At 39.4% G+C, this 25,667-nt stretch overlaps 1 protein-coding gene across 1 annotated transcript in view; it reads right to left on the bottom strand.

Moving 5' to 3' along the window:
• The window catches only part of THAP12 (THAP domain containing 12), a 36,429-nt gene that overhangs the window by 6,225 nt on the left and 4,537 nt on the right, over positions 1-25,667 (bottom strand). Inside the window, exons 2-3 of the mRNA XM_059708396.1 lie at positions 10,621-10,741; positions 5,786-5,893 (exon numbers count right to left, since the gene is read on the bottom strand). Coding sequence (XP_059564379.1) covers positions 5,786-5,893; positions 10,621-10,741 — 229 coding nt within the window. The remainder of the gene's footprint in view (positions 1-5,785; positions 5,894-10,620; positions 10,742-25,667) is intronic.

The raw sequence follows: 25,667 nt of genomic DNA, 5'->3' as shown, positions 1-25,667 counted from the left end.
CTAAATATACATAAATATGAGCTAAACATTCAAGAAGCTAGAAAGAGCCAACACCCAAATCCCTCAATCAAGAAGAAACCAATAAAATAGCTCACAAGTACTTCAATCATTGATAAAAGTAATCACTATTTCTTCAAAAAGACTATTAAAATAGTTTTAAGGGCAGAGAAAGGGAAACATTCCAAATCCTAGATGAAGTTCATAAACTTTTAGAAACATATAAAACATACAGAAGAGAAAACCAATAAATAAACTGAAATGGCAATCAAAATACTTCCCTACTCACCATAGCGCTCTGATGGTTCTACCACGTTCAATCTAACTTTCAAGAGCATATAATATTTACTTTATACAATTTTTCTAGAAAAATACAGAGTGAAAAAAGGAAAGCTATCCAAGTCATTTTATGAGGCTAATAGAACATTGATACCATAACTGGATAAAAGTGCATAAAAAGAAATTATAGGCCAACACTGTTAAATGCAAAATCCTAAATAAAATATTGACCAACTGATTCCAATACTGTATAAAAACAGGGATCTATTGCAATCAATTAGGGTTCATCACAGGAATGTAAAGATGGTTCAACATCAGAAAACCCATCAGTTATTCACCACATTAAAGAGTGGAAAAAAATATTGTGAACTTTTCTATTCAACAGATGCAATGAAAGCTTTTAATAAATTCAACAAATTATAACAGGAACTCTGACTATGAGTATTAGAAGGTAATGAAGGGAATTTTCCTAGCTTGACAAAAACAACAGCAAACATCAGACTTAATGGAACGAGGCAAGTATACCAGCGATGATGTCATTGGGACTGTTCAGCACAGTAGTACAGATCTTGACTAAACAATACAACAGAGAACAGAAAAAATTAAAATAAGAATTGGAACAGGAGAATCAACATGGGGGCATAGGTAAACACCGGTACTCACTGCCTCCCACAACCATATCAAAATTACAACGAAAATACAGAACAACCATCATTCAGCACTGCCTGAAATCTAGCTGAATGGAAGTCCTAAAACTAGACAATTAAAAGAAAAAAGCACATTGAGACTGGTAGGAGGGTAGCAGTACGAAAGGGGCTGGTCCGACAACCATGTGTGACTTTTTTTAATCAGAAGGGACATCTGGGATGCAGAGGCTTCCTGGGAGAAGCCAGTGATCCCAGCCCCACACCAGACCTTTTAGCACAGGGTTCCGGTGCTGGGAAGAGAAGTTCCCCGTAACTTAAGGCTGTAAAAATGAGCTGGGATTGTGGCTGAGTGCCAAAGAGGCTGCTGGAGTCACAGTAGTTCCTTTTAAAGGGGCAGTGCACAGACTTACTTGGACTAGCTCTCTCTGAGCTCCAGCACTGGGGCAGTGGCTTAGGGGGAATCCAGGTACATACTGGGAAGAACTGGATTGTCTGGCATTGGAGCAAGAACTTGGGGGGGGGGGCAGCATTCTCAACAAAAAGTGCTGGCAGAGGTCACTGTTCCTATGCTGAGACCTCCCCCATCACAGAGCTGACTGGAAAGTGCCATATCTGAGTTTTCATCAGCCTGGCTCACACCGTTCCCTTTGCCGTGGTGATTCCCTGAGATCCTGCCCCACCCAATTTGCAGCCCCACTCAAACTATTTGCAGGGGCTTTTCAGCTTTTCCATATGAATGGCCTGTCCTAGCTCAGGCTTCAGACTTTCCTAAAATCTCTCAAACAAGCAGCTGCTGGTATTAGAGTCCCCCAATCCTCTCAGTAAGAGATGCCAGGCCTGGCACTAGCAGCAGCTTGCCTTGTTTCACAGCTTGGCCTTTCCTGGGCACTTCTAAGCCCAAGATAAGTAGCAGCCATCTGCAGATTGCTCGATAGCTCCTGACAGGTAGACGAAGGCAGGGCTCAGGCAGTGGCTAACTTTGCACCTCCAGGGGGGCCCAGAGCCAGTGCACCAGGTGGACAGCTTCAGACCATACCAGATTACAACTCTACACATCCACGAGCAACACACTCAAGGAGCAGACTCAGTGAGCACCAAAGCCACACTAAAGCAAATCCTACTCCATAGAGGTGTCTCCTGCACAGCAGCTCTTCCACTGTAGTCACAGCTGGTCCTCATAGCCAATTGGCCTGGGGGTCAATTCCTCCCAGTGACACCAACAGCAATCAAGGCTCAACTACAAGACAGAGTACACAGCCCACACAGGGGTGTACCTAGAGTGTCCAGCTTTGGTGACTGGGGAGGCTGAGCCACTGGGCCCTACAGAACACCTACTACACAAGGCCATCCTACCAATTCCAGGAGACATAGCAGCTCTACCTAATATATAGAAACAAACACAGAGAAGCAGCCAAAATGTGGAGACAAAGAAACATGTCACAAATGAAAGAAAAGAAATAATCTCCAGAAAAAAAAGAACTAAATAAAATGGAAGCAAGCAAACTACTAGGTACAGAGTTCAAAACAATGGTTATAAAGGTGCTCAAAGATCTTAATGAGAGCTTCATGGGACTTAATGAGAATTTCAAGGATCTCAGTGAGAATTTCAAAGACATAAAAAGGACCAGTCAGAAATTAAGCATACAGTAACTGAAATAAAGAATAATTTACAGGGATCCAACAGTAGAGGATTCCGAGAATCAAATCAACGATTTGGAAAATGAGGAAGCAAAAACCACCCAATTAAAAGGGGGGGGGGAAGAATCCAAAAATATGAAGATAGTATAAGCAACCTCTGGGACAACTTTAAGCATACCAACATTCACATCATGGGGGTGCCAGAAGGAGAAGAAAGAGAGCAAGATATTGAAAACCTATTTGAAGAAATAATGACAGAAAACTCCCCCTACCTGGTGGAGAAATAAACTTACAAGTCAAGGAAGCATAAAGAGTTCCAAACAAGATGAACCCAAAGAGGTCCACACCAAGACATCACATAATTAAAATGCCAGGAATGAAAGACAAAGAGAGGATCTTAAAAGCAGTGATAGAAAAGCAGTTACCTACCTACAAGGGAGCTCTCATATAACTGTCAGCTGGTTTCTCTCTCTTTTTTTAAAAATATATTCCATTGATTTTTCACAAAGAGGAAGGGAGAGATAGAGAGTCAGAAACATCGATCAGCTGCCTCCTGCACACCCCCCACCGGGGATGTGCCCGATTCCCATGTACATGCCCTTGACCAGAATCGAACCCGGGACCCCTCAGTCTGCAGGCCGACGCTCTATCCACTGAGCCAAACCAGTTTCGGATGTCAGCTGGTTTCTCAATAGAAACTATGCAGGCCAGAAGAGAGTGGCAAGCAATATTCAAAGTGATGAATAGCAAGGACCTATAACCAAGATTACTCTTCCCAGCAAAGCTATCATTTAGAACTGAAGGTCAGGTAAAGAGCTTCATACACAAGAAAAAGGTAAAGGAGTTTATCACCACCAAACCAGTATTATATGAAATGTTGAAGGGTATTCTTTAAGAAGAAGAAGGAAAAAAAGATTAAAAATATAAACAATAAAATGGCAATAAAAACATAATTATCAGCAGTTGATTCTAAAAATAAACAAACAAGGAATCTAATGAACAAAATAAACTGATGAATAAAATAGAACCAGAGGCATTGAAACATAGAACAGACTCTCAAATCTCAGAGGGAAGTGGGGTGTGGGTGGGAGAGAGATTAATCAAAGAACATATGCATATATGCATGACCTATGGACACAAACAGTAGGATGGTGAACAAGAATTGGAAGAAAAGGCAAATTTGTCCTTATTTGTAGATTGTCCTTATTTGTAACTAATATAATCAACTACATAGAAAACCTGGCACACTAATAGGATTAACTTTTTTCTTTTTCTTTTTTTTTTACAAATCTCACAGATTCTTGATAACATTTAAATATATATATATAATTGATTTCAGGGAGGACAGGGAAAGGGAGAGATACACAGAAACATCAATGATCAGAGAGAATCATGGATTGGCTGCCTCCTATATACCCACTACTGGGGATTAAGCCTGCAACCCAGGCATGGGCCCTGACCAGGAATTGAACCATGACCTCCTGGTTCATAGGTCGATGTTCAATCAGAGCCATGCCAGCTGGGCAATGTCTTACTTTCTGATTCCCGCCTGAGGGGGGAACCCTTCCCAAAGGCCAGACCAGCAAGGGGCTTCTTTTCCAGCAGAAAGTGCCCGTAGGTGTTACAGGATTAATATTAAAGAGCCTTCAAAACTGCTGGAAACAATCTCATCCAGAATGCATAAACAATACCAAAAACCATAATGTATTTAGAAAGTAATCTAAAGAAGAATCTACATGTTTTCTTTTCTGAAACTGCAACAATGCCTTAGCTGGTTGCTTAGTGGTTAGAGCAGGGCCTGCAGACTGAGGATCTTGAGTTTTATTCCGGTCAAGGGCATGTACCTCGGTTTTAGGCTTGATTCCTGGTCCCGGTCGGGGTGCATGCTGGATGAAACCTATCGATGTATCTCTCTCACATTGATGTTTCCCTCTCTGTTTCTCCATCTCCCCCCTCCCTTCCACTCTCTTTAAAAAAATCAATGAAAAAAATATTCTCTGGTGAGGATGAACATCAACAACAAAAAATTCCAACAGGACAGAATGGAGCTCCAGAAACAGCCCTGCATATATGTGAATTTGTATATGACAGAGGTGGCAGGTTATACCAATAGAAGAAAGGATGGATTAATAGAGCATGCTGGGAAAACTGGTCTTCTCTATAAGAGGAAAAATAAAATTAGATTTTTACTGCACACAATACATACAACTCCAAATGGATTAAAAATCTAAATATGAAAGGTAAACATGAGGGAAATTATATATAAATGTTGTCTTAAAGAAAGCACATAATTGGTAGAGTGAAATGAGATATATTAAAGACACTAGCATGGATACCAACAGGGAGGGTAGGAATGGGGTAATAGAGGAAGAAGGAAAAATAAGCAAAATAAGTGTCTTATTAGTGGTAATGATAAGAGAAAGCCATGGACTGAGGAGTCTGAGTAATTTAATTTTGTTGGCCTAAGGTTAACAAAGAGCAGGTAGGTTTCAATCATCTAAAGCAGGGGTCCTCAAACTATGGCCCGCGGGCCACATGCAAATACAAATATTGTATTTGTTCCCGTTTTGTTTTTTACTTCAAAATAAGATATGTGCAGTGTGCATAGGAATTTGTTCATAGTTTTTTTTTAAACTATAGTCCGGCCCTCTAACGGTCTGAGGGACAGTGAACTGGCCCCCTGTTTAAAAAGTTGGAGGACCCCTGATCTAAAGGATATCAAAGGAATATAAAAACACACATAAATGATGCCATATACAGAGATTGAAAAGCTTTTTCTAAACCTTGTCAGTACTTAATAGCAATAGAATCCTATCTCTAGGTAAAACTATCCATGTCTTAACTTTTAAACTTTCCCTTTCTGTATCCATGTGTGCTAAATTCTGGAAATATACCTCAGTTCCACTTTTCTTACTATAAAAGAAAAGGTAGTGTTTTGTTTTTCTTCATAATAAGGAAAGGAGATAGTAGCCTGTAATCAACAGCACACTTTGGCCCAAGTCAATGAGTATCAATTGGCTAAATTTGAGAGACATTTTCCAATTTAAATACTGTAACAAAGTTATCATTTTACATCCTGGCTACTTCAATAATAACCATAGCATTCATTTCCTGTACAGGTACCTTTGAAATAGAGAGTAACTTAGTTCAATTTTAACATGAATATATCTATTTGATTTCATAGTATACCGGGGATTGGGAAAGCTGAAAGCATATTGACATACCAATTCTTTTATTCGTTTTCTGTGTCTACTATGTGGATTGTTCAAATGACTGGTAAGATCAAATATTGTTGGTATTGCATTATCTCGAAGAACTGTCCTATAAGGACTCTGAAAAAGAAAAATGTGTTAATTCAGAGCTAGTCCTTAAGAATGTATTACATATAAATAAAATTCTACACTAATGATTTCTCCAGTACTCCTTCAACTCCAGCTTTAAAGTATAGAGAAACCTGAAGAATTAATGATGTCAATCCAAGTCAGCTTATTATTTCTAGCCCTTTTCATATTTGCCCTTTTGGTAATCATACTATTATAAATTAGGGAACTGAAATAATGATAGGCATAAAAATAAAATGTATTTGCATTTTGCATATCCTATATAATAAAAGGCTAATATGCAAATCGACCAATGGCAGAACGACTGGTCACTATAATGTGCACTGACCATCATGGGGTAGACGCTTATAATGCAGGAGCTGCCCCCTGGCGGTCAGTGTGCTCCCACAGGGGGAGCGCCGCTCAGCCAGAAGCCGGGCTTATGGCTGGCCTGGTGAGCACAGCGGTGGTGGGAGCCTCTCCCGCCTCCATGGCAGTGCTAAGGATCCTCAGAGGGTTCCTGGACTGCGAGAGGGCACAGGCTGGGCTGAGGGAAACCCCCCCACCCCGAGTGCTCGAATTTCATGCACCAGGCCTCTAATCCTCTAATATATATATATATATTTTTTTCCCCCCTAACTCAGAATCCCAGCTATTTTATCTATTCTGTTCTTCCATTAGCCCACCCAATCTATAGTAGGCACAAAAGTTTCTAAGAAAATCTAGTGTATGTTCTATAATAAGTTTTCCCTCCTTTACCTGTTGTTCAGTCCACTTTTGCTACTATTTCTGAGAAGCATCAAGGCACAATGAAATAATATTGGACTGGGACACATGAGACTTAGAAACTAGTCCAAACTCTAACAGTGACTCACCATATATAGTATATAATACATATAATACTTTCCCATTGTGGGCCTCAGTTCCTCTTCTGAATAAAATTCAGGTATTGAACTAGATCTATATTTCCAAAAAATGAAAATGTTCAAATACTAATGAACAAAATGCTTGCCATTTCAGTTATGCCATCTGTACTTTTACACAATCTACTCACTTTTTTAGTTAACATTGTAATAAGCAATAAAAATTATAAAATAATGGTTTGATGGGCTGGTTATATTTTTAACTCATTAAAAAACTTCTAAAATAAAGTGATGCATGTGCTACCTGAAATCACTCATACCCCAGTGATATGTGTGTGTGTGTGTGTGTGTGTGTGTGTATCTCACACTTTGCAAACACTGAAATAGGTACTTCTAAATCCCTTTATAATTCAGATGTTCTTATTGAAGAATGACTATGCTCTATCCCAGTGGTCAGCAAACTCATTAGTCAACAGAGCCAAATATAAGCAGTACAATGATGGAAATTTCTTTTGAGAGCCAAATTTTTTAAACTTAAACTATATAAGTAGGTACATTGTTATTAACCCTTTTCGGTCCAACGTGGAGGCTGACTAGACAGACCAGGCGCTAGGAGCAGGTCCAATGTCGAGCTGAGGTCTAGTGAGACAGATAACTTCAACATTCAATTCCGTCAATTAATTTGGACCAGACTGTTTGAGTTCCAAAAATAAAATTGGACCGCAAAGGGTTAACTTAATTAAGGTACTCCTAAGCTGGCCTTTGCTAAAAAACGTCCTCAATCTGAGGGGTCCTCAGTGAACGTACCCCTACTTCTTCTAATGCCACTTCTTCAAAATAGACTAGCTCAGGCCGAAAACCGACTTCTGCGCATGGGCCACGAAGTTTTAATCGCACTGTACATGCGCACCCACACATGGTATTTTGTGGAAGAGCCACACTCAAGGAGCCAAAGAGCCGCATGTGGCTCGCGAGCCACGGTTTGCCGACCACTGCTCTATCCTAATTCCTGTTATTGCAATCCAACCTGGTTAAAAGCTAGATGCATACTTAGATGGTGACAGTTTTCACAGCCAGCCCAGAGGAAGTCAGAAGGGACAAGAAGTTTATTAATAACTGCTACTACATTCCCTCCCAGCTTGTCCAGAGAAGCAGTATCATTAATTTCTTCACAAATTTGCACTGATAAAGACACTTCATTTTAAAAAGCTTTCTCCAGAGCAGTGATTGTGCCAAAGCTAACTATTAAAGCCTGGTCAAAATATATGCCAAACAAAAATAACAACTTCTATATTTTTAAACCCAGGGAAGGAAGGTTAGAAAGATATAAAGGAAAGTACATTTTACTCTTAAAAAACACAGAATTAAACTGCACAGGTACACTTACATGTGGATTTTTTTCAATAAATATTACAAATGTATTTTCTTAAGCTTACTTTATTGTAAGAATACAGTATATAATGAATATAACACACAAAATATGTGTTAATTTTTTATTTATGTTATCAGAAAGGATTCCCGGTCAAAAGTAGGCTATAAGTTTTCAGAGAATCAAAATTATACACAGATTTTCTACTGTGTGGGGTGTCAGCACCCCCAAACCTCTGTGTTATTTAAAGGTTAACTCTATATAACTAAAGAAAATAAACTACCTAGGTTTCATCCAAAGAGCTGTTAAACACTTTATCTGGGAAGAATTTCTATTAAGATTCAGTATTTCCTAGTTCAATCCCATGCCTCATACACACACACACACACACACACACACACACACACACACACACACACACACACACAAAGAAGCAAACCTATTTTTCTTTTTTAAAAAGTTTATTTAGAAAGTTACAGAGGTATTGGAAGTGAGTTGGCTGGGCTGCATAGCCTCAGGAAACAAGTTACAGAAGCAAAAGAAGGGCCCTTGGAGCTTCGGAGAGAGAAAGGCAAAGACAGCACACCCGGGGGGAAGAGGGGAAAGGCAGGCGAGCCCCTGAGAGGGGGAGCACCTCAAAATCTATTTCTTAATGATACCCAGCTTCTAATGCTGTGCCAATTATCCCGACTCTACTATGAAGTCTGAATCCGGGATTGATTAGGGACACAGTCATTGAAGGGAGCAAAAGCTATACAATACCCAAAGCGTCTCATCTTTCCCACTTAGCAATCATCTCAAAAAGCAAGCATACACACATACATAGTCAACTCTTGGTATCACCAATTATTACATAAGGAGAGGAGGGATAAAACATTCTAATACATGCTTCAAATTCAAATTCATTTGCTATAAAAAATATTAAAGACCAGAAAACAATATGTGGAATACATACAACTTTTAATACATATTTATCTATAAGCATGTATGCCTAAAAGGGCTATATTCAATTCATGTGTCTGATCATTTTATTGCAGTATCAAGATTTAATCTTTAACTGCTGAATTAAGGTTTGAGCATAAAGCAATGATCTTACTCTAGCATTAAAGTTAACACTTGGCTTTGACTGAACTAGCCATGAATGTTTACTAATGAGACTTTCAATGCCAAATTAATGAAGTTAATACTCTTAACATTTGAATACAGATCTTAGGCAATCCTGCTTTTAATAGCAATACCTTCTAAATAAGTTTAAAAAAAATTCTCACATTTGAATTTAATTTATTCAAGATTGAATATTCATGTGGAAGTTTAAAAAGCAAGTTTATTCATTGACTAAACAAGAATATGAGAATAAACTGTATGTTAAATTTCTCATATTAATCTTGTTGGAATTATCTAATTAAGAGACTATATTTATTACTGAAATAAAAATATAAAAATGCATAAGGCTGGTGTATTTAAAATAATAATTTGGGACTGTTTTACTTATTGTCAAAAACATAAAAGTAGTTAGCCTTTTAACATAATAAATCTCTTATTTTGGTTGGTCATAATTATTATTACCCTCTTAACAAAGCAAGGCAAAATTATTCCTCAAATATTTGTGATTAAACTGTTGAACCGGAATTGGCTCACCTCCCAATGACTTCACAAGTATCTGCTTCAAATAATTTTGAGAAATAAATAACCCAATCATTCTTTAGTTTTCTGGTGCCTCTGCAAAATGTATCTGAAAAAAATATCAAAATAAATTCTGCATAACAATATATAGTGCACCTTAAATATCAAGTTTATGTCTATCCCAATATCTGGGATGATACATTAGCTATACCTAAATAAGAATATATGTATTATTAAATAAAACTGTCTTCCTAACTAGTTTTTAGTGTTTCAAGTCTACTCCATTTCAATCAAATCTGCCCTATGCGTGCCTTTTATGAATCCTAGCAATAAAAATAAGGAGGGTTAAAAATCTTAGACCTCAGGAATTATCATGTCTAATCTCAGAAATTGGGGCCCAAGAGGGAGTGGCTTGGCCAAAATAAAAATTAACAATAGTGAGACTGTTAGTAAGAGAGACCCAGGCCTTAATATAAAATTGCAAATTATTGATGGAAATGGTGTTTTTTTTTACATTAATTGTATGATCTGCTTCCTGTTGGTTCTAACAGTACTTACAAAAACAAATACATGAAAACAAACAAAGAGCTCCATTCCGGGAAGATTTTACTCATAAAAAAGCTCTAGAGAAGCTGCTCCAAATAAAAACACCAACTTTACCTTAAATAAATATAAACTTTCATAATAGCTTAAAATTTTTCTGAAGGCTACACAGGAAGTTTTCAAGTGGCTAGTCAGCTCCAAACCTGTCTTCATCTTAAAAAAAAGAAATAGTGGAGGGGTGTAAAGATACCCTCCAACATTAATAGAGAAAGATTTATACTTCCAACCAGATACTGAGTGAGCGAGATAGAAAACAAAAACCAAGCCCTTCTATTACTTACAGTTCTACAGATCATAGAGGTCTCAAAGTGTTTGGCACATAATCGATAATGTTTATTTAGTTGATCAGGTGTTTTATCTTCTAAGTCTGCTCTCCTACAATTTTCCACCCACTTCTGGCATCTATAAATAAAACCAAAATACAATTATGGAATATGAGCTCAACATTTAAATTTCAGCATTTAGTTTCAAGGCAAATAATATTATGAACCATGGATTCCTGCTCCCCTCTACCCACAGAACATAACATAATTTAGTGAAGTTGATTAATAACAAAATGAGAGCTGGAAGAAACCTTAGATATCATTTAGTGCATTTAATTACAGACATGATTAAGAAGTAACTTGCTCAGAGTCATGTACAAAATCATCAGCAAAAATGAACTTAAACCGGAGTCTTTCAAATCCCAGGACTCCAAGCATCAGAGGACTCAATCACACCAGCACTACAAATAAAAAGTTGCACACCATGAGATGAACAGCTTAATATTCCCCTCAGAATTTCAACTTAAATAAGCATATAAAAGCAACACTGCCATTGTAGAAAATTAGTAAGTAAATGTTTTATAAATAACTACAGTTTCTTATGGAAGCATGACAGTCTTACTACTAACATGATTTACTATTTACAATGATATGCACAGACTAGATTTTAAGCTCCATGAATGCAGGGATTGTGTCTAGACAATCTAGTACACAGAAGGTGTTGAATATAGTGAACAAGACAAGGTCCATTCCTTCTTGGTGCTTACATATCTGCAGAAAAACAAATAATAAACACTAATTATGAGCCAGACACTGTTCTAAGTCCTTTCCAAATTATTATTATCCCTTTTGTGCAGAAGAAGAAATGAAGGCACAGAAATGTTAATTGGCTAAAGGTAACAACTAGATCTTTCTCTCATTCCTCAAATTTCTAGGCATAAAATTCTGCCATGAATAGTGCCACAAATTTGGAAACATATTTATAATCATATTACAGTATATTTTCTTATGTCTCAACATCACAATTTACCCCTCCACACACACTTTCTAACACTAATTCCCTCTTTCTCGATATATAACATTAAAACCATGGTGAAATGTTGGTTATCTAACCTAAACTAAAACCATACATATCTAAATTGTACAGCATTTCATTCAGCCAAGAAGCATCATTACTTACAGTAATGATGCCTAAGATGTCTGTATTTTAATCATATATCTACATAATTATGCAATATGATTACAAGCATTTCACGTTGCAACAGTATTTGGTATAAAAACTGTTTCACTATAAGTTGCCATATTCACACAGTTAAGTTTGTTTTTAAATTCTTATATCTCTGAAGACCTTCCACATAGAACCCTACTATACGTATTATCTCTGAACTAAGTTGAGACATCTTTCTGATACCAAGAGCACTCAAATTCAGTACACTTATGTCTTCCATATCAAATACCTAGAGGTAAATCTAGTGAAAGACCACTAATAGAAAACAAATTTTTAAATAAATAAATGGGATATACAAGTTCACTGAATTCTAAAGATATCAATTCTCCCCAAACTGGTTTACTGATTTAATTACAATCACAATCCCAACAAGTTCTTTTGTGTATTTGTGTGTGTTTTTGAGAGATAAATGACAAGATGACGCTAAAGCTTTTTACACAGAAATTCAAAGGACCACGAATAGTCAAAACAACCATGAAAAAAGAAAGCTAAAAAAAAAAAAAAAAATCCACTACCAGATATTAAAATTCATTATAAAGCTTATTAAGACAGTGTGTTAATGGCATAGGATAAAACAGAAAATGGAGAGTTATGGATACTTATGACAAAGGTACCTATGCACAGCAATAAAGACAACTTCTTAATAGTATTGAGTCAGTTGAATATCCATGTAAAAAAAGAACCTTGACCCCTATTTTTACACCATATATACAAAATTATATTCCAAATGAATTACAGACATAAATATGAAAGGTAAAACAATAAAGCTTCTAAAAGACAACACAGGAGACTATCTTCTTTACCTTGTAATAGACAAAGAGCTCTTAAAGGCAATAGAGCACACTCAAAAAGAAAAGATGAATTAAGCTACTTTAAAGTTAATAACTGTTCATTAAAAGAAATCATTTAAGAGTGAAATGGCAATCCACAAAATGGAAGAAGGTATCTGCAATACATATACCCAACAATAAACTCATATCCAAAATAAACATGAAGAACTCCTACAAATAAACCAGAAAACCCAAGGTAAAAATGGACAAGAGACTTGAACAGGCAATTTGCAATTATTCAGATGGCCAATACACATGAAAGAAATGCTCATGAAAAAAAAAAAAACTAAAGAAAAAACAAAGCTCAATCTCATTAGTCCTTAGGGAAATACTAATTAAAATTGCAACAAAATGTCACTATATACCCAGAAGAATGACTACAATGTAAAAGAGATAATACCAAATGTTGATGAGAGGTGGGACAACTCTGCCTACCAACAGTAGAAAGGAATAATATTTGGCAATGGGAATGAATGAGCTTAGCTAGATCTCACAAACATAACGTTGAATAAAACAAACCAGGCATGCATACTACGTGCTTCCTTTTATATTAAATCAGAGGCCTGGTGCACAGGGATCAGGCCTAAACTAGCAGTGGGACATCCCTCTCACAATCCGTGACCACTGGCTCCTAACCGTTCGCCTGCCTGCCTGCCTGATTGCCCCTAACAGCTTCTGCCTGCCAGCCTGATCGCCCCCTAACTGCTCCCCTGCCGGCTTGATTGATACCTAACTGCTCCCCTGCTGGCCTAATGGCCGACTGCCCTCCCCTGTTGGCCTGACCACCAACGACTGCCCTCCCCTGCCACAACCAGCCTCCTCCGTGCCACGCAGAGCCATGGGACCCCCAGGCCTCACTGCACCAAGTGGCCACCAGGCCCCGCCTCTACTGTGCACGCAGCCATCTTGTGGCGGCCATCTTGTGATGACGTGAGGGCATGATGCCACCTAGGCTATTATTAGTATAGACTAGTAGCCTGGTGCATGAAATTCGTGCACATTAAAAGGGAATTAATTAGTGGAAATATTTTAATATTGCTATTTGCCCTTTCTCTATAATAGAAGTATGAGAAATGAAAGGAAATTAGTAAAAGGTATATGAAAATAATATATAAATTTATTAATAAACAGTAACAAAAGGATACAACAGAAGCATGATATAAAAATGATAAAAACATAATATGAAAACAACAAAAACATGATATAAAACAACAGTGATGCAAACAATGACTGATAAACTGATTAAACTTATTCTAATATCTCCCTGTACATCACATTATGAGTGAAAACACTTTCAGAGTGCTTGACTAATTTCCCTTGTGCTGAAGTATTTAGAACTTTAACATCACATGCTCTTCAAACTCGAGAGAAAGCAACATATAACTGACCATGTGCAAAAATGGGTTCAGGTAGGAATATGCCTACTCTGTCTAGAGTTTGTCTTTGTGGTTTATTAATAGTCATCACAAATGCTGGCATCACGGGAAACTGAAATTGAATCAATTTAAATGAGAGGCCAGTGTCAGATGGGGACAAATCAATTCTTGGAATCAGAACAACCTCTCCCTCTGCAGATCCTGTTAATACTTCAGCTTCAATGACGTTAGGTCGTAATCTTTTGATAATAAATCTGTTACCATTACAAAGACCCCATTTACTATTAATATTTCTCAATAGCATGATGATTGCACCCACTTTCAATTTTAATTTATGACATGACATTCCAGAAGGAGTAATAGTATTAAGAAATTCGATGGGAAAATTTTCCTTTTCAGCATCATCTGTGGAATGAATGGAATCATCACTCAAATATGTGTGAAAATCTCCATTGAATATATCCAAAATTTCTTCATTTACTTTTTGAACATGGACAAAGAATTGCACATTTAGATATATTTTTAATATTATCTATAGATATAGTATTTCCAAAGGTAGCTTCAATAGATCCATTACAAATCATTTCACAGGGGATTTCAATAATATCCATTCCTAAATGAAAACTGCTATCAAGTTTGCCATCTCCAAATTTTACTAACCATTTACTATACGCAGAATCCTCTGATCTCATTGTTGAAAGAGACAACTTTCTGAAACATCCCTAAACATTGCAGTACTTTAAACTCGTTTGTACTATGGCCGATCGCATAGCATGCGGTACAATACTGAGACACTGTCGAAAATTGCCTCCAAGGAGGAGAACTTTCCCACCAAATACTACATTCAAATTTCTCTTAGTAATCTGTCTATGGCGTTTATAGCATGATTGGATGCCACGGTGCATTCATCAATAATGAGAAGTTGGGCCTTTTTAATAGTTTTAGCAACTTCACTGTTTATATCGAGTCAAGAAGTTGAAGTTTCATTTAGTGGAATGGGTAATTTATATTGGGAATGAAAGGTGCTTCCACCGAGAAGTAAATTTGCAACAAGTTCTGTAGACACTGTGGATAAAACAGTACTACCACGACCTCTAATATAATGTATTAAAACTTTATGAAGATATGCCTACACGCTTCGAGGGCTGGTTCCTGCCTCAAACCTTGCTCTCCTGGGAAACAGCTCCAGGAGGGCGCAGCCCTTGGCAACGCGGCCCAGGACTCAGTGCATCCACACTCCGAAAGCCGGTTCCTGCCTCAAACCTCGCCCTTACTGGAAACAGCTCAGGGTGGGCACAGCTGTTGCTAAGAGGACCCAGGACTCAGTGCGGCCACGCTCCGAGGGCGGGTTCCTGCCTCAAACCTCGCGGCCCTCGCAGAAACAGCTCGGAAAGGGTACAGCCGTTTCCAAGACAACCCCTGCAGGACTGACTTCCTTCTGGTTTGTCGAGCCTCGGTCGTGACATTACACCCAGGGTTTTTATATAAATAGATTCAAGAATAGGTAAAACTTAAAAATGGTGATTGTGCAGGAAAGAGTTAATAGAGCAGGCCTGAGATTGCTATCCTTAGAAAGGCTTGCTTATAAGGTTGGCCTTTTGACTAGTGTCTGGGAACTTGGTGGCTGAACAGTTTCCTACACTGACATAAAACTTGCCCTAACTGGGCCCTGGCCAGGTTGCTCAGTTGGTTAGAGTGCCATCCTGATATGCCAAAGCTGCGGGTTCAATTTCTGGTCAGGGCACATACAAGGAATGCATTGCCAAGGGCTGCGCCCTCCCTGTGCTGTTTCCCGGGAGAGCGAGGTTTAATAGTTGCTAAAACTAAAGTTGGTGGGATCTCAATACCAGATATCAAACTGTATTACAAAGCCACTGTTCTTAAAACAGCTTGGTACTGGCACAAGAACAGACATATAGATCAATGGGATAGAATAGAGAACCCAGAAATCGACCCAAACCACTATGCCCAATTAATATTCGACAAAGGAGGCAAGAGCATACAATGGAGTCAAGACAGTCTCTTCAATAAATGGTGTTGGGAAAATTGGACAGATACATGCAAAAAGATGAAACTAGACCACCAACTCACACCATACACAAAAATAAACTCAAAATGAATAAAAGACTTAAACGTAAGAAGGGAAACCATAAAAATACTAGAGGAATCCACAGGCAGCGAAATCGCAAACATATGCCGAAGGAATTTCTTCTCTGATAATGCTCCTAGGGCAATGGAAACTAAAGAGAAAATAAACAAATGGGATTACATCAAAATAAAAAGCTTTTGCACAGCAAAGGAAACCATCAACAAAACAACAAGAAGACCCACTACATGGGAGAACATATTTGCTAATGATATCACCGATAAGGGTTTAATCTCCAACATTTACAGGGAACTCATGAAACTTAACAACAGGAAGATAAACAATCCAATAAAAAAATGGGCAAGGGACCTAGATAGACACTTTTCAAAAGAGGACATACAGAAGGTTGAAAGACATATAAAAACATGCTCAAAGTCACTAATAAAACAAGAGATGCAAGTCAAAACAACAATGTGGTATCATCTCACACCTGTCAGAATGGCTATCATCAACAAATCAACAAACAACAAGTGTTGGAGAGGATGTGGAAAAAAAGGAACCCTTCTGCACTGCTGGTGGGAATGCAGACTGGTGCAGCCACTATGGAAGACAGTATGGAGTTTCCTCAAAAAACTAAAAATGGAACTCCCATTTGACCCAGTGATCCCACTTCTAGGAATATATCCCAAGAAACCAGAAACACCAATCAGAAAGGAGATATGCACCCCTATGTTCATAGCAGCACAATTCACCATAGCTAATATTTGGAAACAGCCTAAGTGCCCATCAGCAGATGAGTGGATTAGAAAACTGTGGTACATCTACACAATGGAATACTATGCTGCGGTAAAAAAGAAGGAACTCTTGCCTTTTGCAAAAGCATGGATGGAACTGGAGAGCATTATGCTAAGTGAAATAAGCCAGTCAGAGAAAGATAAATACCACACGATCTCACTCATTTGTGGATTATAGAGAACGACATGGACAGATCCAAAGACAGAGAAACAGTGATCAGACTATCACTACCCAGAGGGAAAGTAAGGGAGGGAGGGGGTAAGAGGAAGGGATCAACCAAAGGACTTATATGCATGCATATAAGCCAAACCAATGGACATGGACAACAGGGGTATGAGAACATGAGTGTGTGTGTGTGTGGGGGGGTGGGGGGGGTGGGGGGGAGGGAATTAATGGGGGGGGATAAGGACATATTTGTAATACCTTAACTAATAAAGAATTTTTTTAAAAAAAATAGTTGCTAAAACTATTAAAAAGGCCCAACTTCTCATTATTGATGAATGCATAAATAAGTGGAACAATAAATCAACATTTCTTCCCCCCCCCCCCACTTCATCTCTCTCTCTAAAATCAATTTTTAAAAAATTGCCCTAACTAATAAGGTGGCTCACTGTGCCTAGACTGTTTGTACAAGCAATATGATTTACATAAAAAACCTGCCTTCTGGGAGTCTGGAATTTCAGTATATGCTAGGCAGAGTGTCTATGTGACCAGACTCCAATAAAATCTTCAGGCACTGGGTCTCCAATGGGCAGAAACATGGTACACATGTTGCTGCATTTTTACTGATGAGAGAAGTGGGCTCTGTGTGACTCTCCTTCCCCCACCAAGGGAGGGAGAGAACATAAAGCAGCCTCCACATTCCAGTCTTTTTCCCCTTATGATCTGATGTATGTTCTTACTACACTGCTGTAATAAGTCTTATCTGTGAGTAGTACAGCTATATACTGAGTCACACAAGTCCTTCTAGTCAATCTCTGAATATGGGGGTGGCTTTGGAAACCCCAACACAGTGATGATAGAATAGTGGATACATTTAGGAAGGGGTAACAATTAGGAGTGGACAAAAAGGAGGCTTTCTGAGGTGCTGGTAATGTTCCATATCTAGAACATTAGGTATGTTCGTTCAGTAAAAATTCATCAAGTTCTAGACTACCATTTTTGCACTTTTCTCTAAGTATGTCATATCAATAAAACAGCTTCCCCTTCTCTTCAATAACCAACTAATCTAATGTGTGTGAAGCCTGAAGTGAAGTCAGACCAATGGAGAATTGTTTGAGATGTTAATAATATTCTATGTATTTTTTAATCCAGGAAAAATTTCATGGACATGTCACTCTGAAAATCCAACAGCCATACATTTATAATTTGTGATCTTCTGTGTATGTTTTATATTAATAGTTATAAAATCACAATAAATCTTTTTTACATACATACATATAATACTTACATACCTGTATATCTATATATATAAAAGGCTAATGTGCTAAGTGTCCCTTGACCATCCGACTGGTTGCTATTATACACACTGACCACCAACGGGCAGACGCTCAATGCAGGAGCTGCCGTGACATGCACTGGCCATTTATGAGACATGGCAATGCGGACCTGGCACTGACAAAGCAACACTCAGCTTCCCCCAAGTGGGACACAGGCCCTGCCACCACCCCGGAGTGACAGCCTACCAAATCGCAGCCAATGTTGCCGAGACCCCATGGTGCAAAATGTGGCCCACAGCCCAGCCCAGCCCAGAAACTGTGGCTGTAGGTGCCGGGTAATGACATCATGTAGCAACACCCAGCTTCTTCTCCCTAGTAACTAGCCTCCTTGAAGTTTCTTCAGCCCATGAACATGACTTGCTTTATAGCCAGGTGCAAACATTTTACACTTTAACCAAATGTCTGTGAAGCGTTTTCACATGCCTCATCTCATTTGATCCTCACAGAATTCCCGGAGTAGGTAGACAGGAGATTGGGTAGAATCCTATTTTCTTTTCTTTAGCCAGAAAATAGATTTCGAACGTTTAGAAACTTGACCTGACTGAAAAGAAGGAATGATGAAACTTGAAAATGACTTCAGGTTTTCTCACTGCACAGAATATAGTCAAACACTGCTATAGTTAAATATTTCACCCTTTGTTCTCCCTACGTGATCTACAATAATAATCTGCCTTGTGTTGATATTTACTGCTGTGTTGCTGATAATTACCTGAAAGAGAAGTTGGGGTGCTTCACTGGGCTGGAAAAAGTTTAACTAAATCAGAAAGCAGGTCTAATTAAGCAAGTTTATCTATATCAATACAGACAGTCCTCAGGTTACATCGGACTCGATGTACGTCATTTCGTGGTTATGTCACCATCTCCCATTTATTTATAAAAAAAAAAGTTTCGTCATTTCAATATAGGTACATATGTGCTTTTTGTTTTTTATTTATTTACCACAAGTAAAGGTCAGGAATTGTTATCTTTCTTTTAAATTTTTTTTACTGTTTCACTTCATTACTGCTGTGTATGTGCTCCATGTGAGTGACGTAGGTGGTTATGTAGGTGGGTTCCGACTTACGGTGAAAATCGCATTACATCACGCTGGAGGAACAGATCTCCGCCATAACCCGAGGACTTACTGTATATATAAAGCTCTCACTGTTGCCAATTGCATGTGTGTTTCCATCTGTCATTGTCGATTGTGAATTTGGTTGACACTTCTATTATAGAGAAAAGGCGAACAGTGATATTAAAATATTTCTTCTAATTAATTTCCTTTCAGTGTGCACAAATTTGTGCACCGGACCTCTAGTATATTTATATGTGCTTATATATACACTAGAGGCCCAGTGCACAAAAATTTGTGCACTCGGGGTGGGGGGTCCCTCAGCCCGGCCTGTGCCTTCTTGCAGTCTGGGACCCCTCGGGGGATGACCACTTGCTGGCTTAGGCCTGCTCCCCGGGAGATTGGGCCTAAGATGGAAATCAGACATCCCTCTGGCAGCCCGGCAGCCCTCGGGGGATGTCCACTTGCCAGCGGGGAGCAGACCTAAACTGCAGTCGGACATCCTTAGCGCTGCTGAGGAGGCAGGAGAGGCTCCCACCACCACCGCTGTACTGGCAGCAGTCAGCCTGGCTTGTGGCTGAGCAGAGCTCCCCATATGAGAGCGCCCTGACCACCAGAGGGCAGCTTCTGCATTAAGCGTCAGCCCCCTGGTGGTCAGTGTGTGTCATAGTGACCAGTCATTCCCAGTCTTTCTGCTGTTAGGGTCAGTTTGCATATTACCCTTTTACTATATAGAATAGAGGCCTGGTGCACAGGTGGGGGCCGGCTGGTTTGCCTTGAAGGGTGTTCCGGATCAGGGTGGGGGTCCCGCTTGGGTGCCTGGCCAGCCTGGATGAGGGGCTGATGGCTGTTTGCATCTGGTCGCACCCCCTTCAGGGTAGGGGTCCCCACTGGGGTGCCTGGCCAGTCTGGGTGAGGGGCTGAGGGCCGTTTTCAGGCTGGTGGGCAACTGAAGCTCCCAACCTCTCCTTTTTCTTTTTTATTCTGGGATTTATTTACCTTCTATGGCTGTCACTGGAGCTGAGAGCTGGCTCCAGCTCTGAGGCCTCGCCTGCTGAAAGCAGGTATCTGGGGTTTGGCTTCTATAATTGAAACACTGTTGCAGCTCCAGCTCTGAGACCTTGGCTGGCTGAAAGCAGGTATCTGGGATTTGTTTAGCTTCTATAATTGAAACATAGTTGCTTTTGGAGCTGTTGCTTTCAGGCTCAGAGCCGGGCCATGGCAGGCAGGGAACCTTCGCCGAGGCAACCAAGCCTCATGTTCGCTTCAGCTGCGTGGCTGCCGGCCACCATCTTAGTTGGCAGTTAATTTGCATATCACCCTGATTAGCCAATGGGAAGCGTATCGGAGGTACGGTTAATTACCCTATTTGTCTTTTATTAGATAGGATACTTACATCATCATCTCTCAATTGCTGTTTTTTGTGTGTGTGTTTTTCAATGTTGCTCCTTTCCTAGCTCTCTCTGTCCCATGCCTTGTATTCCAGACGCTGTCATATTTTCCCTTAACAGAATGGAATGACTCCCCAAATTCATCTACTTCCAAATTGATCTTTTGCTCTTCTCTAACCCCTTCTCCTTGCTGCAGAGTAAATGTTTTTAAAAGCCTATACAGGAATGTCTTTCCCTGCTTATAATCCTTTGTGGCTTCTCATTATTCTTAGGATAAAAACCAACCCCTCACATGTCTTACAAGACCCTGCACAATTTGTACCTTGTCCACCATCCCAGCCTCATATCATACCACCCTTCCACTCTCTCTGCCTTCCTCACAGGCCTTCAGTTTCATGAATGCACTGTGGTCATTTCTATTCTAGGGCTGTTCCCCATGCTGTTTACTCAGCCTAGTATCCTCTTTATTACTTTTTCACTTCTTTTACATAGGAAAGCCTATGCAAAGATTAGTCCTCAGATCTTAGCTTAAATGTCATTTCTTGATGGAAACTTTTCCTGATTCAGATGTGCATCCGTGTGTGTGTGTGTAGATGAGTAAGTATATACACACACACACAGGTAAGTAAGCCTCCCCTCCTCACTTCTCTGTATATGGTCTCTCAACATCCTAAATGTATCCTACCAGTTTATTACCATCAGTATAAACATGTCCTAAAATCTCCCATCTTAAAAACTTCCTTAACCCTTCTGCTCCACATAGCAAAACTAATTAGAGTCCATTGTCATTGTATCCACTTTCTTATCTCACATTCTTGACCAAAGGCTTCTGCTTCATCCCTTTTCCACTAAAACTGCTCAAGATTATTGATGATTTCCATCCTGCCAAATCCAATGGTCACTTTCTATCTTAATTTTTTCCCTTAAATGATCTCCTACTAATATGTCACATTTCTAAAAACATATTCCAAGGACCATTTTTTTAAAAAAGGTTTAATGGCCAAATAATTTTGAGTAATAGTACATATTTATCCTACCTTTGGGGTTTTAGATTTTCCTGTGGGACTGTGAACAAATTAGCTAACCTCTCTGTGCCTGCTTTGGTTATCTGAAGCAAGAACTATCTCAAAATTGACTGCAAGTCAATTTTGAAACAATGTACATAAAACACATAGAATATAAAGTGTTCTATAAGAAATGTTATTATTGCAACTCACAGCATTGTTTGAGGGATTAAATGAGATGATAGGAAAGTACTTTAAGATCATATTTTAGACCTAGCTGGTTTGGCTTAGTGGATAGAGCTCTGGCTTGCGGACTGAAGGGTCCCGGGTTTGATTCTGGTCAAGGGCACATGCCCAGGTTGTGGGCTCGATCCCTGGGAAAGGGGAGGGGGGGGGGGCGTGCAGGAGGCAGCCATTCGATGATTCTCTCTCATTAGTGATGTTTCTATCTCTCTCTTCCTCTCCCTTCCTCTCTGAAATCTATAATAAAGATTTTTTTTTAAAAAAGATACTTTATAGAAACATTTCTCAAACTTCAGTTTCAGGACCCTTTTACATTCTTAAATTATTGAGGATCTAAAGAGCTTTTTTTGTTTATGTGGGTTTTATCTATCAATACCTGTAATTGTAGAAATTAAAACTGAGAAAAACTTAATATTTATTCATCCCATTACATGTTAACATAGATAACATTCTAATGAAAAATAACCATATTTTCCAAAACATACAAAAAACATTTACTGAAAATGTTGTTAGTTTAGTCAAAAGAATTGCATTGATTTCCATCTCTCCAAAACTCTAATGTCGAGCTTAATAGAAGATAGCTAGATTCCCACATCTGCTTTTATACTTAATCTGCTGCCATATATTGTTCTGGTTGACTATATAGAGAAAATCTGGCGTCACACTGACATGCAGTCTAAAAGGTTACTAGCCCTGGCCAATGTTGCTCACTGGTTAGAGCACCTGCCTGCAAACCAAAGGATTTCAGGTTCACTCCCCAGCTGCAGTAGGGACGCGTACAGGAGGAAACCAATCAATGGGTTTCTCTCACACCAATGTTTCTTTCTCTCTTTCTCTCCCCCCCACCCCGACTGTCAATAGAAAAAAATATGCTTGGGTGAGGATTAACAAAAACAAATAAGTAAAAAGGTTATTAAAATACTAGAGGCCCGGTGCATGACATTCATGCACGGGGGGGGGGGGGGGGCGGGGGGGGGGCGGGGGGAGAGGGATCCCTCAGCCCGGCCTGCACCCTCTTGCCCTCTTGCATCCGGGACCGGGAAACAGACCTAAGCCAGCAGACGGACATCACCCGAGGGGTCCTTAGCACTGCTGTGGAGGCAGGAGAGGTTCCCGCCACCACAGCTGCGCTCACCAGCTATGAGCCCAACTTCTGGCTGAGCAGCGCTCCCCCTATGGGAGCTTATTGACCACCATGAGGCAGTTCCTGCATTGAGTGTCTGCTCCCTAGTGGTCAGTGCACATCATAGCAACCGACTGTTCCGCCATTCAGAAGATTTGCATATTAGCCTTTTATTAAATAGGATTCCTCCTTTTCCACAAAATTGTGAATGTTCTTATTAGATACCACACTAAAACTCCACCAAAAATCTTTCTTAAAGATTAGTTGCAATGTAGAATCTGAAACCAGACCAATGAGCTTTTCACACTCTAGTGGTTACAATAAAGTCCATTGGTTTATCTTGTACTTTGAATATAGCTTTTTCCATGCAAGTCTTTGTAAAATCATGAAATGGTCAATTTGGAAAATATTGAGTTATGCAGACCATCTAAATGGTAACACATTTCATTATACAATATATTTTAAAAGTCATAACTATCAACATCACCATTGATCTCATCAGAATAGTCCTGTAAGTATTAGAGAGCTGTCAAGTTCAAGGTGGTGCATATGTTTTTTCCAAATTTCTATTTTTGCTTGAGTGCATATGTTAGTTGTTTTCTTTGGAGTGGCAGGCTTATTACATTAATTTCTGAGAAAATGTCTACTAAACACCTGCATTTGAATAATCATACTTAGAAAATTTTAGAAAAACATTATGTAATTATTAGAGCAATGATGTTATTATATGGTATATACCCCCTGAAATACTCCACTATATACTTTTGAGAGAATGAGCATGTAAAGGCAAATAATGACAGTGCTACTATAAAAATAGTTTTTATCTTGGGATTCTTTGAAAGGGTTTTGGGGACTCTTCATGAGTGTCTGGAAAGCCACTTTAACATTTTACAACCCTCAATTACCTTTAAATTGCTAAAAAAAAAAATCTTGGAAGACCTCACCACTTTAGGGATGAGGAGGAGAAGAGGTCTTCCTCAATTGCCCAACTCACTCTTAATAGGAGCAATTCAGTTAGGTCTACTTGTACCTTCTCACTTGGTCTGGGAATGAGCCACCGTGAACGATTCCCAGGTTCCCATTAAGCGTTGTCATTAGTCAAGCCATTCTGGAGCAATCAAATTTTGGCCCGTTGTTTGTTTTTTAACTTTAATTTTAGGTAATCTATGACTTCCCTGCTACTGCCCTAAGTGATTTGATTCTATTATTTTGTATTAAAAGAAAGGGCACATTAATGCCACTTTTTCTAAACTGATAAAAGCTATTATGGTATAAAATTCCACATTATGTCCTTTATTAATTATATTCTTGAATTTAAATTACTTCTAAATAGCTGTTTCTAAAAGTGTGCATAAAATTTATAAGTATGATGAATGGGAAATGTGCTACTTAATAGCATAAATATACTTACCTTCATTGTTAGTTAAAAATGTTAGTTAACTTTTGAAGAATAGATAGGTTAACAATGTCACCTTTTATCAACCTTCCCTACAACTCATTTATAGAAAAAAACTACTTATAACTAAGAACCCTAAAAATACTGTTATCCTATATAATAATCCTATATAATAAAAGGGTAATATGCAAATAGACTGAGCGGCAGAACAACCAACTAACCAACCAAAGCAGGGGTCCTCAAACTTTTTAAACAGCGGGCCAGTTCACTGTCCCTCAGACTGTTGGAGGGCCGGACTATAGTTTAAAAAAAAAACTATGAACAAATTCCTATGCACACTGCACATATCTTATTTTGAAGTAAAAAAACAAATGTTTTCGGCGGGCCACATGTGGCCTGCGGGCCATAGTTTGAGGACCCCTGAACCAAAGTGTAATATGCTAATGATATTCTAAGGCTGCTCAACCGCTCACTATGAGGTGCACTGACCACCAGGGGACAGTCAACTGGTCGACCAGTCGCTACAATGTGCACTGACCACCAGGGGGCAGATGCTCCCACCAGTAGGTTAGCTTGCTGCTGGCATCTGGCCAATTGGGGCTAAGCAAAATAGGCCGGACATGCCCTGGAGCCTTCCCACGGTCCCTCCCTGGCCCAACTGTGCACCAGTGGGGTCCCTCAGCCTGGCCTGTGCCCTCTAACAATCCGGAACCCCTCAGGGGATGTTGGAGAGCCAGTTTCAGCCCGATCCCACAGGCCACTCCCCTTGGGAGGGCGCCAGATGCAGGGCTCATGACTGGTGCGAGCCTCTTCCGATCGGGACTGATTGGGTGCAAGCCCGAGGCAGGCACAGTGGGGCCAGGATGAGCGGGAGCGGCAGGAAGGAGCGGCAGGCAGCGTTGGACTGCAGGTTTTGGCCCAATCCCTGCAGGCCATCCAGAGGGACCACACCTATGCACGAATTCATGCACCAGGCCTCTAGTTAATTCAATAAACACCTCTGGAAACTACTTCTTTATTATAATTAATTCTGGTCATGGTAA

The sequence above is a fragment of the Myotis daubentonii genome, chromosome 9 (genome assembly GCF_963259705.1).
Source record: "Myotis daubentonii chromosome 9, mMyoDau2.1, whole genome shotgun sequence".
Classification (NCBI taxonomy): Eukaryota; Metazoa; Chordata; class Mammalia; order Chiroptera; family Vespertilionidae; genus Myotis; species Myotis daubentonii.
This window is presented reverse-complemented; position numbering and strand designations above follow the sequence as displayed.